The 13,600-nt window shown below is 37.5% G+C and overlaps 1 protein-coding gene across 1 annotated transcript; it reads left to right on the top strand.

Annotated features, from left to right (window-relative positions):
• Window positions 1-6,788: 6,788 nt before the first annotated feature.
• Window positions 6,789-9,687, top strand: diabloa (diablo, IAP-binding mitochondrial protein a). Its single transcript, XM_024442845.2, has 6 exons — window positions 6,789-7,150; window positions 7,306-7,438; window positions 7,576-7,701; window positions 7,875-7,985; window positions 8,304-8,400; window positions 9,042-9,687. The coding sequence occupies exons 1-6, from the start codon at window positions 7,023-7,025 to the stop codon at window positions 9,242-9,244; spliced, it is 798 nt and encodes a 265-aa protein (XP_024298613.1). The 5' UTR covers window positions 6,789-7,022; the 3' UTR covers window positions 9,245-9,687.
• Window positions 9,688-13,600: the final 3,913 nt, after the last annotated feature.

Genomic DNA, 13,600 nt, shown 5'->3' with positions numbered 1-13,600 from the left:
TGCATAGTGTTTGGCTGCACTGAGCGTGTTTTGAGCCATGTGTTAAGAGTTGTGCTGCCTGGAATGAGTTTTGCAGGTGATGTGAACTGTTTAGCTCAGGTGACTGTTGGTAGTGCAGACTGTAGTTAGAGTTTTGCACATGTGACTCCAGTTGTGCCCACTGTCGTTTAGCAATCGAAAAAAACTGTAAGGCTATACGCACTACATGTTACACACATAGAGTTATTATTTATTTGGACATCACACATTATAGTCCTACTCTTATACAGACATTGTACACACTCTCACTATATCACATCCAATATCATACACATCAACCTACTCAGATTTGCTACACACATAATATCTTGTCTCAATTTTCTAACATCTGTGGCATTGGCCCACAGGCAAACACGCAAGGGAATAAAACTAATATTTCTAGAACGTATTTCTTGAATTCTAAATATCAGACATTTGACCATCATAATACCTCTGATGGCAGTAACTTACAAACACTAATTATGGTCAAAGGGATGAAATAAGTATAGCCAGTTATAATTGTAACGGTTTAGCAGATTATAAAAAAAGAGGATCAGTCTTTACATGACTAAAGGAAAAGGAATATAACATATACTTTTTACAGGAAACTCAGTCTACATACTGAGATGAAGTTGGGTGGAAACGGGAATGGGGTGGTGAAATAATGTTCTGTCAAGGACAAAGGAACTCAAAGGGTGTGATGATATTAATTAACAAAAATGTCGATCTGAATGTGCAAATAGTCAGGAATGATTCGTAAGGAAGGTGGATCCTTTTGAATATGAAAGTGGACGAAAAAGAGATTTGGCTCATTAATCTATATGGTCCAAATCAGGATGATCCACACTTCTTCAAAAACATGTATACCTATTTATTGAACTTACAGGCAACAAATGATCTACTCATTATGGTAGGAGACTATAACACAGTGTTAAGTACCTCAATGGACAGTAAAGGTAATCACTCTACAAACTATCATCACCGTGCCCTTAAGGAAATCAAATAAAAAAATCGAATCAAATTTTATTTGTCACATACACATGGTTAGCAGATGTTAATGCGAGTGTAGCGAGTTTTGAATTGTCAAGAGGACTATAAGAACATCCAATAGCCAAAGGTATATGAAATACAAATGGTATGGAGAGAAATGGTCCTATAATAACTACAACCTAAAACTTCTTACCTGGTAATATTGAAGACTCATATGAAAACTGGTGGTCCCTTTTAACATGTTCTGAGCAAGGAACTTAAACGTTAGCACATATTGCACTTTTACTTCTCCAACACTTTGTTTTTGCATTATTTAAACCAAATTGAACATGTTTCATTATGTATTTGAGGCTAAATTGATATTGTTGATGTATTATATTAAGTTAAAATAAAAGTGTTCATTCACTATTGTTGTAATTGTCATTATTACAAATAAATACATAAAAATAAATTGTATTAATTAATTAATTAATCAATTAAATTAATCGGAATCGGCTTTTTTTGGTCCTCCAATAATCGTTATCGGTGTTAAATCCTAATCGGTCGACCTCTAGTTTGTACACATGCATATACACACTCTCATTCAAATAAACACATACATGAACGCACACATGTAATAGTGCCAGACATGCACACAAACATATACAGTTGGCATTGCTGTTATGATTTTAGTTGTCCTTGATGTCCTTTGTTTTAAATTTATTTTGTTTCATTATTTTTTTGCATTGTTTGCTGTTTTCTTCTGTCTTTTCCTTTTCTCTTTAGTTCATTCTCTTGGTTGTTGGTGCATTGGGGGGTGGGGGTTCTTGGGGTTGGGGAATGGAATTATTTTTTATTCCTGGGGGGGACTGTTGGAGGGGTCTCTAATGGTTGAGGGACAGCTATTGGGGAACTGTGGGGGATCTTGGAGGGTTCGGGTTCATGTTTTTTGGCCTGGTGGTAGATCGGTCAACATGCCCTTGAGCCGGACATTGACCCTGGATGCTTCAGTGTGCCACTCTGAATGGGAATCTGTTGGATGACTGGTATGATGTAGTTGTTGAGCGGCTTCACTGCAAGTATATTGTATGTTTAGAATATTCAATAATTAAAAAATGAAATGTAGAAAGAAGTAAAGAAATTCCACTAATTAACTTTTAATAAGGCACACCTGTTAATTGAAATGCATTCCAGGTGACTACCTCATGAAGCTGGTTGAGAAAATGCCAAGAGTGTGCAAAGTTGTCATCAAGGCAAAGGATGGCTACATTGAAGAATCTCAAATATAAAATATCTGTTAATTTGTTTAACACTTTTTTGGTTACTACATGATTCCATGTGTTATTTCATAGTTTTGATGTCTTCACTATTATTCTACAATGTAGAAAATAGTAAAAATAAAGAGAAACCCTTGAATGATTAGCTGTGTCCAAACTTTTGACTGGTACTGTACGTCTGACCAAAACAGCCTGCTGTACCTGACTGTTAGTAGCCAATGGGCAGACATCATACTGTGGGTGGAAGTAGTAGCCAGACATCATACTGCGACTGACCAAAACATATCCTCTCTGGGCCTGACTTAGTTCTCTTCAATGTTCATCTGTTTTTCTCCGTGTTGGTCCCTCATGATGAGAATGGTGATGAAAGACTTGCTAGAACTCCTGTGTGGCTTATTAAGGCTTTTTGAACGTCATAAACGTTTGTCATTAATTATTCATAATTTTGCAGTGCCTAATGTGCATTGTTTGTTTTGAAAAGCAACAACAATTTGTTGCTGTACAGAGAGAGCCCGGTCTCAGTATTTACTCTCTAATATCAAGCTTAATTAGGCTAAAGTAAAAGATCTGAGTTGTCCTAATCAGCCCATCAGCCACCAGCAGCTGGTAGTGATGCTGCTCAATGGCAAAACGTCTGACACTCATTCTCAGACAACCAGTCTCATAATGATATACTGTATATCTCTACAAAACAATGTATCAACAACTACACTAATGTAAGTCCCATAATATGACCTCATACCATAAGAGGTCAAGTTCTTCAATGTTCCCAAAAGACTACATCATCAGAAGATAGACAAGGTAAGAGTAAATATGAACAAACAAGGTGATACCATCATGAAATACTCAATTAAAAACAAATTAATATTTTAATTTCATAACAGGGAACATGCGGCTGAACTTAATTGTCAGTCACCTAAAAATAATGCACCTTTCTGTCATCTAAAGGCTAGTGCTATTTGTTGCCTGATCAAAATGCTAAGAATATTTTTTTGTTGTTATACTAAACAATAAGGTTGTTATAGTCATACCTGGTAATGAATATTGCATTGTTCTTTTATATATCACCCATGTATGGTAAGCAACATGATGTTGAAAAGACGTCTTCTCCAAACATTTAAGTTAGGTTCATTTTAGGTTCTGAATGAGAGGTGAAAAGAAGTCATTTACAGACGTTCAAAATACACTTTTTTTGTAATTTCTTCTGGTCATATGGCCAATTTTCCGGATGTTTAAAATACGTATTTTTTGGACCTTGAAAATACATATTTTCCAAGCATTGAAAATAAATATTTTCCAGACATTAAAATCAGGATCATTTTTGTTTCTGAATGAAAGGTGACAAGACGTCATTCACAGACGTTCAAAATACATATTTCTTTGGTCATTTTTTTTGTCATATAGCCAATTTTAAACTGCATATACATTCTCAATGAAGTAAGCACCATATCACAATAATTATTTTTAAATGGATTTTATATACGAAAGAGGAGCCAACTGAAGATTGCAACAAAGAAAATGGTCAGATTCTCCGTCACCCAAGTTATAGACGGTTTTCTCTGCTACTGCACGGCAAGCAGTACCGGAGCACCAAGTCTAGGACCAAGAGGCTCCTCAACAGCTTCTACCCCCAAACCATTAGACTGCTGAATATTTTTTTTTAAATGCCACCGGACAATTTAAATGGACCCCCCCCCCCCTCTTGTACACTACTACTACTCGCTGTTTGTTTGTTACCTATGCATAGTCACTTCGCCCCCACCTATATGTAGATATTACCTCAACTAGATTGTACCCCTGCACACTGACCCGGTGCCCCCTGTATATAGCCTTGTAATTGTTATTCTTATTGTGTTACTATTTACTATTACTTTTTATTTTAGCCTACTTGCTTTTAGCCTACTTACTTCTTCTTGAACTGCACTGTTGGTTAAGTGCTTGTAAGTAAGCATTTCACGGTAAAGTCTACACTTGTTGTATTTGGCGCATGTGGCCAAATAAATTAATTTGATTTGATTTAGAATATTTACTAGTGTACCCAATGACACAGGCACTTATGTTAGATTTTTCAAAAGCTTTAAAGGGGCAATCTGCATGTTTGAACTATAATAAAGCATTTCCCTGCCACTGATTTGGTAAACAGCTGAGGGATGGGGCTGGAAATGTAACCACTCTCAAACTCACAGACAGAGCTATCGATACAAGGACTAACCATCCGTATAAAAATGAACAAAAGTTGAACCAAGCTCATGGAAATCTATAAGTTATATTCTTCTAGAAAAACCACCTAATATGTATCACTAATTTAAAAGTCTTCAAATGGATGAAGAAACTGAAGATTGTCCCCTTTTAAAACTGACAGTGATGATGTTCAAAACAGTACAATTTACAGAATAAACCAACAGATCAACTACAATAACATTCTCAGTAACAGTTACAGAAATGTTTTTTTCTTGCTGTGACTGTGATATGTTGTTGCTTATCTACCCTAGACTATTAGTTGTTCTGAATAAGAGTGTATGCTACATGACCAAAATGTAAATGTAAAAACAAATACATGCAACGCATGCTGGGTATTATTCTAATGAGATCCGCCCCCAAATAAGTACACATTTGGTCGGTCCAGAACAGACCAAATCTGAACGAGTCATAGATGTCTAGGCTGTTTTACAAGATTGAACAGCACAGTACAGTATGGCACAGTTCAGTACAGTAGAGCACAGTAAAATGTTATTCTGTAGAGTACAGTAGAGTACAATATGTTGAATCTGTTTGAAATTCACTGCTCACCTGAGGGACCTTACAGATAATTGTATGTGTTTGGTACAGAGATGGCGTAGTCATTCCAAAATCATATTTAACACTATTATCGCACACAGAGGGAGACCATGCAACTTATTATGTGACTTGTTAAACAAATGTTTACTCCTGAACTTATTTAGGCTTGCCATAACAAAGAGGTTGAATACTTATTGACTCAAGGCATTTCAGCTTTTCAGTTTTAATTAATTTGTTTAAAAAACTATTTTTTTATGAGGTATTGTGTGTAGGCCAGTGACAGAACATCTCAATTGAATCAATTATAAATTCCGGCTGTAACACAACAACATGTGGAAAAAGTAAAGGGGTGTGAATACTATCTGAATCCACAACATGGCAGATGCTGAAAAGCCATAACACATATGTTTGTTCAACAACAGGTTATGGTAAATAATATCAAAGGCTGCACTGACATCTAAAATAATGTATTTCAACCAATCATAAGTAATTTGTCTCAGTGCAATACATGTTCATTGCCCTTCTCCATAAGCATGCTGAAAGTCAGTTGTTAATTTGTTTACAAAGAAATAGAATTGTATTTGCTCAAACAATTTTTTTTCTAGTTTTGTAAGAGCTAGCAGCAAAGCAAGGTTGGCTGTTAGAACCATTAAAGGCTTCTTTACTAGAATGACTTTAGCTTCCCTCCAGACCTGAGGACAGATACTTTTCTCTATGCTCAGATTAAAGATATGACAGATAGGAGTGGCTATAGAGTCAGATACCATCCTCAGTAGCATTTCATTTAAAGTTGTCAATACCAAGAGGTTTGTCATTATTGATTGATTAAAATAATTGGCAACATCAAATGGTTTTGTGATGAATAGGTCATCTGATTCGATGAAAGATAGAGTTAAGTTTGTCTTTCTGCCCATAACTTCATTTAAAGTACTCCAAAGTTTTTTCCCATCATTCTTTATATCATTGATCTTGGCATCATAATACAATTTCTTACTATTATTGTTGAGTTTAGTCACATCATTTCTCAATAGTTTGGTCTACACACATCATAGATCAAACTATTGGCCAGAATAAGACCAAAGAGGAACTCCGATTTAATTGACCAAATAAGAAAATATCACAAACACAAACAAGATCACTCTCCTTATAGTATTCCAGCCTCTAAGGTTTTCCGTTGTCTCTGGCTTTTGAAAACCAGTATAATATTCATTGTCACTACATACCAAATCCTTTGGCCACACATAATGGTTGAAGTCAAGATCAGCCTGTAGTTGGAAGCACCATCTTGTGGATATGTGTAGCTCAAACTACCATTCAATTATATGGTGCCTATAACTTTACCATTTATTTGGGTCTGACATACTGTATAGCTAAATCTACATGACAGATGTAGTGGGGGAACATGGACTCTTCTCAACATTAGATCACTTTTGATGTGAATGTCTGACTAATTTTGGGGTGAACTGTCTGTCATTAAGTTTAATTGGAGGGACACTGATTCATCAGTAAATTAATCAATAAAGTGACTATTGAAGCTGATATTGAAATATCTGTTTGCCAGAAAAAAAAAACTCTAAGGGGACCGATGAGTTCAATTTACATAACCTTATGCTTACGTAGTATGTGCGTAATAGGTCCCCTCCTGGACCTTCAGGCAATGTCTAGTTGGCACATTTCAGGAATCAATACATCTGTGTGGTGGGAGGCTGCTTGTTCTGTGGCCGTATAAATACCCCTGGGAGTCTACAGGATTCAGAAAGCACAGTTGTGCAAAAGAATACAAGACTACAGCAGGAATACAGCATACGCGGTTGACTATTTTTTTTACCACTAGGTGGCGACATATACCTATTTCTAACGTAAATCATTCTGGTAAAGGAATTTTGGTTGAAAAATAATTTGAGACATTAATACATCACAAAAGTAACCTTATATATCTTATATTTAAGTTGAATAGTAATCAACCACACTACAAGTAAAATGCAAGCTATTAGACAATGCTCTGCTTGTGCTACTGGGGCACTTCTACAAAGTCGGACGGACTTCCTTTTGCTCCGGACCAATATGACGGCGCTCAGAAGAAGCGTTGCTTGTCTCAATTTCTTCAGGTAAATAACTTTATAATAGCAACTGCATCATTCCACCCTAATGAATTATATTCGTATGAAAACAGCAACAGTATCGTCTAAGATAAATATCGATTTGCATTAACTAATGTAGCTTGTTAATGTCAGCGCTGTTGTTTTCTTTCATTACCTTGCAGGAGCACAGCAGCGAGTGTCCTCAACAGTAGGAAGCCCTCGCGTCAGAGGCTTGTGCGTTTCACGGATGTTACCAGAACGAGCTTGGCCTCTTTGAGTGTTGGGAGTGGGCTGAGAGCTGTCCCCTTCATGCTGGTACAGGACCTTTTCTCTTTCTCTGTGCTGAACAACTTGAATAAGGCTGACATCATATACATGCAATCATATGCATGAAACATAAAAATCCCCCCTTTCAGCTCTTGTATTAAACTTTTCTGTTTCTCTCTATCCAGCAAGTGGAGAACCTCTCTCATGAATCCCTGATCCGAAGAGCATCCTCTATGGTTACAGACAGTGCAAACACTTACCTCTCCCAGACCACTCAGGCTCTCGTAGACTCCATCACACAATATGCCAAAGTAAGTACCTGAAGCAATCATAGTGGATTTTTGTTATCATTCATGCTAAGTTGTACAGTGTGATAATTTTAGCCATTTGAAATATCAAATACTAATTTAACCAGTAAGCCAATGGCATCATGTTACCTAAATGACCCTTCATGTTTTTGACCATGTGTTTGCGTTGTCCTCAGGCTCTCCATACCCTCATCGCCCTCCAGAGGAGATATCTGGCTTCACTGGGGAAACTCTCCTCTGTTGAGCAGGATGCCATTTGGCAAGTGATCGTTGGTCAGCGTGTTGAGGTAGGTGAATGAAATGTGTAATCAAATACACCAAAAATACACTGTTGTCTTGCAAAGTACTCTTTCAGAAAATATGAATATTTGTATCCATTCATCTGGAAAAGCTGTCTTTAGGGTGTCTTGTTTATTTCCAAATAAATGTTGATATACCTTCTCACAATCTCACATAGTAAATGCTTTAGTCACTCTTGTTTGCCTTTCATCAAAGTTGATCATTTATGTTCTAAAAGTAAATACGGTTTGAGCTCTATAAAACTCTCAAGAAAGTAATAAAATGTTCTGATGGGGTTCTCTCTCTCTCTGTGTCTGTTCTGGCAGGTTGGTGGCAGACTAGATGAATGCAACCGCTTTGAGTCAAACTGGATTAATGCTGTCAACCTGTGTGAAATGGCAGCTGAGGAAGCGTACAACACTGGTATGTGAAAAGGTTGTGTTAAAAATGTGTGCGACTGTTGTCTGTCAGTGTTTTGTTACTTGTCGTGTTTTTGTGTGGACCCCAGGAAGAATAGCTGCTGCTTTGGCAAAAGCTAATGGGATCCGAATAAACCAATACAACCTGTTTCACTAAAAAGAACTGAACCACAACCTTGAATTTCACAACAATGATACATGCATACACAAGCTAGTGTTAGTGTAGTACCTGATGCTCCCCATGACTTTCCTCAGTCAGCACTGTGATTCTCATACAGACATTAACCTGTCAGTGCTGTAATAAACCTGCTAGCTCTGAGAAAGGCCCCCATTGTTTGTTTTGTGTATCTCTGTTTCACTACTTTGTAGTTTGCTGTTTGTGCACCCTCTTTCAAGAGCTGTCAGTCTCACACTTTGGTGAATGTATGGATCAGTAGCTGTTAGTCAATAGGGCTTTGATGGTAAAGAACTAGGTCCAGGTCACCATGTACTCTAATTCCCATGATGCAGCACAATTGAGATGATGGACAGGGGTACCTGCTCAATGTCACCCAGTATTACCATGGATTGAAGGTTTCATCTTTGGCCCATTTTCTCTGTAATGGTGAAATGACTAAAATACCACCATCTTGTTTTTTCCCCCAGGAGCTGAGCATGCATCCGTCACAGCCAAGACCAATTTGCAGGTGGCCAAGGTTCAGGTGGAGGAGGTCCGGCAGATATCTGTGGATGCTGAGAGAAAGCTGGCTGAGACCCAGGCCGAGGATATCCAGAGGATGGCGGAGTATGCCTCTTTCATAGAGAGGGGTGGTGATGACGTGCATGAGGCGTACCTTAGAGAAGACTAAGAATAATCCTGAGAGTAAAACAAGTTTGAGTAGTTTATTGTGGTTTAAATCCTCAAGTCCACCATTTGGGAAGTTCAGGAGTTGTTTTATATTAAATTATGATAAACAAAAAAACATGTAGAGAATTTAGTGGTGAATTGAATGACAAGTGATTCTTTTTGTGGATGGAATGTCATGACTTTGACTTACATTTGATTCGATTAGTTTCATGCACTTACTATAATCCACTCTCTAACACAAAAAAAGTAATATTTATTTGGATACAGCTTTGAATGTCAACTTCAAGTCTTTAAACTGAAAATAATAATTGACAATCAGGGTGTCCTAAGTTAAATGTATGGACTATGGTCAACATAGCAGTACAGGTATGGTTGCATTTGTTTATTTGTATTTTATGATATGTAAATGAACTAACTTTATAATAAAAAAGTATATTTTTCATAGCTGTTTGGATTGTATTCTGTTTCTTTTGGGTAATAGGAAATGTTCAGAATTAATATACTTGTCATTATAGATTTGAATAGGTTGTGAAACAATTTAGCTGAAGAATAAAAAATACATTTGTCTAACTTTTAATGAGAAGGCAGTTTATATTTGTGTGCTATGGGGTTGATTGAGTCAGTGTGAGATCTGTAAAAATGTGGTCTTTGGCAGTAAGGATTTTTCTTCTTTACTGTTAATTGTGGGTGAGACTAGATGTCATAGTTGAACTGTGTCTGTGCCAACCTGGAGAGAGAAATACCACTGTGGTCCTCTTGGGGATATTCTGTTTACAAAAAGTGGTCTGTTTGTCCCTCTGTAAACTCTGCATAAAACCAGTGACGCCAGTCTATTACGTCTTGAGACATTCATTGACCAATCTAAATGAGGTGCCAAATGTTTTCAGAGTTTCAAGTACTTTTTAGGCCAAGAAGTTCATTTTGTGTGTTGTAAAAGTTTTTTTTTATATACACATCTAGTAGTTGATGACAAAGTGCAGTTCTTCCTCCCTAATCTCTCAGGTTTACTAAAAGAGAAAATCTAAATTTGTCTTAGAGGGGCAGATCCAAGTACCATGTCTTTGTTATTTATATCTGCCCTTTCACTCTATACTTTCTTTGCTAATAATCTGCACACATTTCCTCCTCACAGCTTTTAGTCTATTTTGTTAACTCCTGTCATCACCCAATCCACCATGTCACCTAAACCAGAGGCTCTGACAACACAAAACAACATTAAGCTACGAGGTCAATGGGTTTAGAAAACAAGTTGATACTTATATTGGCTTCTCTTTTAGGTCCATTTGTTAAGTTGACATGTTAATTTAGTTTTTAATATTACCTTGAAAATAAGGCAAACCGGTGATCATGTGTCTGGTGCTGGTTTTTTTTGGTGAAAGAACAGAAGAGAAAAGAAATGTCTCAATCTATGAGAGGAATTTGTTGTCCATTAGACTCAGAAGGTTTGGGGGGACATGTGAATGAGCTGAAGACAAATGTCATCTGTCAAAGTTCAAGATGTGGGAAGGAGTTCAAAGCAAAACTCACTGGACTTTGAAAGAACTCTTCGGACTTCGTGAAACATTTGAACAGCTTTACGGATTGCTTTGTGAATTTTTATTACATATATTTGTATAGACTGTGTTTTTGTCTCATTGTATGGATTTTTTAATCTGTATGAGGTTTTATGGAATCAAATGGAACTGAAACAGAAAATCCCCAACAATAGATAATTGTACAACATGCTCTGTGTGTTCATTACTGTTTGACCTCCATGTGTAATATTGTGTTGTAAATGTAGATGGCGGTCTAAATCCATTATAAAATACAATAAAAGGCCCAATTCAATCAAACCTGGAATTCCAGTATCACAGTTTTGCTCAATCGGGTAAGAGCATTTTTCAATTTTCAAAACAGAGTCCACAAGACACAGAACTCTGTGGCCTTTTGCAAAACACTAAATATGTTCATCAAAACTATATTATACTGTCAAAATGGCAAATACTTTCATCAAATGAACATGACTGCCTGCAAAAATATTAACGCAACTACAGTATACTTATCTCGAGTCCAAGTAGACAAGACAGAAACTTAGTTTGTCTTTTAAAAATCCTAGTAAGTCAATATATTTTCTTTGCAGCAACTTCACACCAACAGCAAGGTAAAGAAGGTGCAACAGGTGCAAGACCCCTACGACCTCAGATGCACCATCGAGAGCATCCTGTCCGGCTGTATTGCCGCAATGTATGGCAACTGCACCGTCCACAACCTCAGGACTCTCCAGAGGGTAGTACTGTGTCGTGTCTCTGACTGATTAAGTTATATGACATGCTATTTTATCAAATCGATTACCTATAAAGGCACAGGGCGAGACCCAGATGCAGACACGGGAGGTAGATGGTTCGAGTCTCTGATATTTATTATAATCCAAGGGGCAGGCAAGAGAAAGGTCGTGGACAGGCAAAAGATCATAAACCAGGTCAGAGTCAAGGAGGTACAGCGTGGCAGGCAAGTTCAGAGTAAATGCAGTCAAGGGTAAAAAACAGGAGGACTAGAAAAGAGATAAGAATAAACAGGAGCATGGAAAAGCACGCTGGTTGACTTGACAAGACAAGACGAACTGGCAACAGACAAACAGGGAACACAGGAATAAGTACCAAGGGACTAATGGGGAAAGCAGGTGATACCTGGAGGTGTGTGTAGACAATCACAAACACAGGTGAAACAGATCAGGCTGTGACATTATCTAATGTTTAATTGATTACGTGATTGAATTAAACCATGCAATAATTAAACCATTAATAACCTGGGGCACCACGGAAGCATTCATTTATATAGAGCGGTTATCTCCCGAATCCACTCTTAAGGATCTGAAGATCTTTTATATCAATAGCAATCAATTATTAATCGCCACCTCGACCGGTCTCATTCGGATTGTCATAAGTACTTTGTTATCTGCACAAACCCTAGCTCAGCAATACACGAATTGGCTTCATTATTTATTTACTAAATAATCACACAGAATGACATATATATATATACACAGAATAGATCACACATGGATTACTAATCATGTCACGTAAAGCCCCTAGTGGGCTAACCTGATATGACGGCTGGTTACACAAAGGAAGAGGGTTGGGTTTGAATGAAAGAGCGGGAAGACTGAGGGACAAAGGAATTGAATCTCTATCGGACCTTGAGAAGCTATGCTACAGGAAATACAGAATCTTATGCATTCTAATAACCGCATATTCAGGAGAGGAAAATGCAAGATATCTATATTTACTCTGAGCTGCGCTTCGATAGATGGGTCGAAGATGGAAGACTGGTTTACCCAGCAGAGATCGCCATTGTCCTTTGAAAAATCTTTCTGGTCGTAGTGTTGTAGAACGGATATGTTAAAGTACCCTGTCGTTCTTCTGAGATTGTCTGTCCTTTCCTAGGTCATGTACGTTTACAGCTGCAGCTAATAACTCAATGTCTAGGTGGTATCACTTCTTCTTAAGTGAATAATCGTTCAAAGTTCATAGCAATTTGCCATAATCAGCTTGCGCTGTATTCTGTCTGGTCTAGTCCAAATTCACCATTCCAGCATGGTGATCTTCACCTCCACTTTGAAATTTGCCCTTTTAAACGTTAGGACAGCAGTCCTGACATTTCTGGAACTAAATGTTAATTTTGTTAGGTTGTAGTTGAAATTAGCGCTTTTAATGTAACGGTTGTCTTCCTCCTCGTAGTAGGAAGGATCGGAGGACCAATGCACAGCATGGTAAGTGTTCATGATATTTATTATAACTCAGAACACTAAAGAATAAACCAACAAAGAGAACGAAATGAAACAGTTCTGCCTGGTGCAGACACAAAACAGAAAACAATCACCCACAACTCATAGGTGAAACCAGGCTACCTAAGTATGGTTCTCAATCAGGGACAATGATTGACAGCTTCCTCTGATTGAGAACCATACCAGGCCAAACACAGAAATCCCAAATCATAGAAAATCAAGCATAGACAACCCACCCAACTCACACCCTGACCATACTAAAACAAAGACATAACAAAATAACTAAGGTCAGAACGTGCCATTTAAACGTATGGACACCAGTCTTCACGTCATCGGGAACTGAGTTTGACTTCCGTCAACGGGCTTTTGTACTGGGAGAGAAGGGTGTGTTTCATAGTTCTCAACCAATGTCTGTTCACTTGGGTGTGGCCACTGAGTGGGCTGATGTTTTACTATTAAACAATTCTCTTATTTAGGAGGCAAAAATTACATTTAATCTTTTCACAAATAGTTCCATATTTAAACATTTAAATTGCACAACAATTCCATGTGAATCTGATAACCAGAATGTGTAGACTTTCCAAGATACAATTT

This window comes from Oncorhynchus tshawytscha, linkage group LG13 (genome assembly GCF_018296145.1).
Source record: "Oncorhynchus tshawytscha isolate Ot180627B linkage group LG13, Otsh_v2.0, whole genome shotgun sequence".
Taxonomy (NCBI): domain Eukaryota; kingdom Metazoa; phylum Chordata; class Actinopteri; order Salmoniformes; family Salmonidae; genus Oncorhynchus; species Oncorhynchus tshawytscha.
This window is presented reverse-complemented; position numbering and strand designations above follow the sequence as displayed.

Coding starts and splice junctions, on each gene's coding strand:
- diabloa (XM_024442845.2), top strand. CDS start 7,023: ATGCAAGCTATTAGACAATGCTCTGCTTGTGCTACTGGGGCACTTCTA. Junction 7,702..7,874: donor CCATCACACAATATGCCAAA/GTAAGTACCTGA, acceptor CGTTGTCCTCAG/GCTCTCCATACCCTCATCGC. Junction 8,401..9,041: donor TGAGGAAGCGTACAACACTG/GTATGTGAAAAG, acceptor TTTTTCCCCCAG/GAGCTGAGCATGCATCCGTC.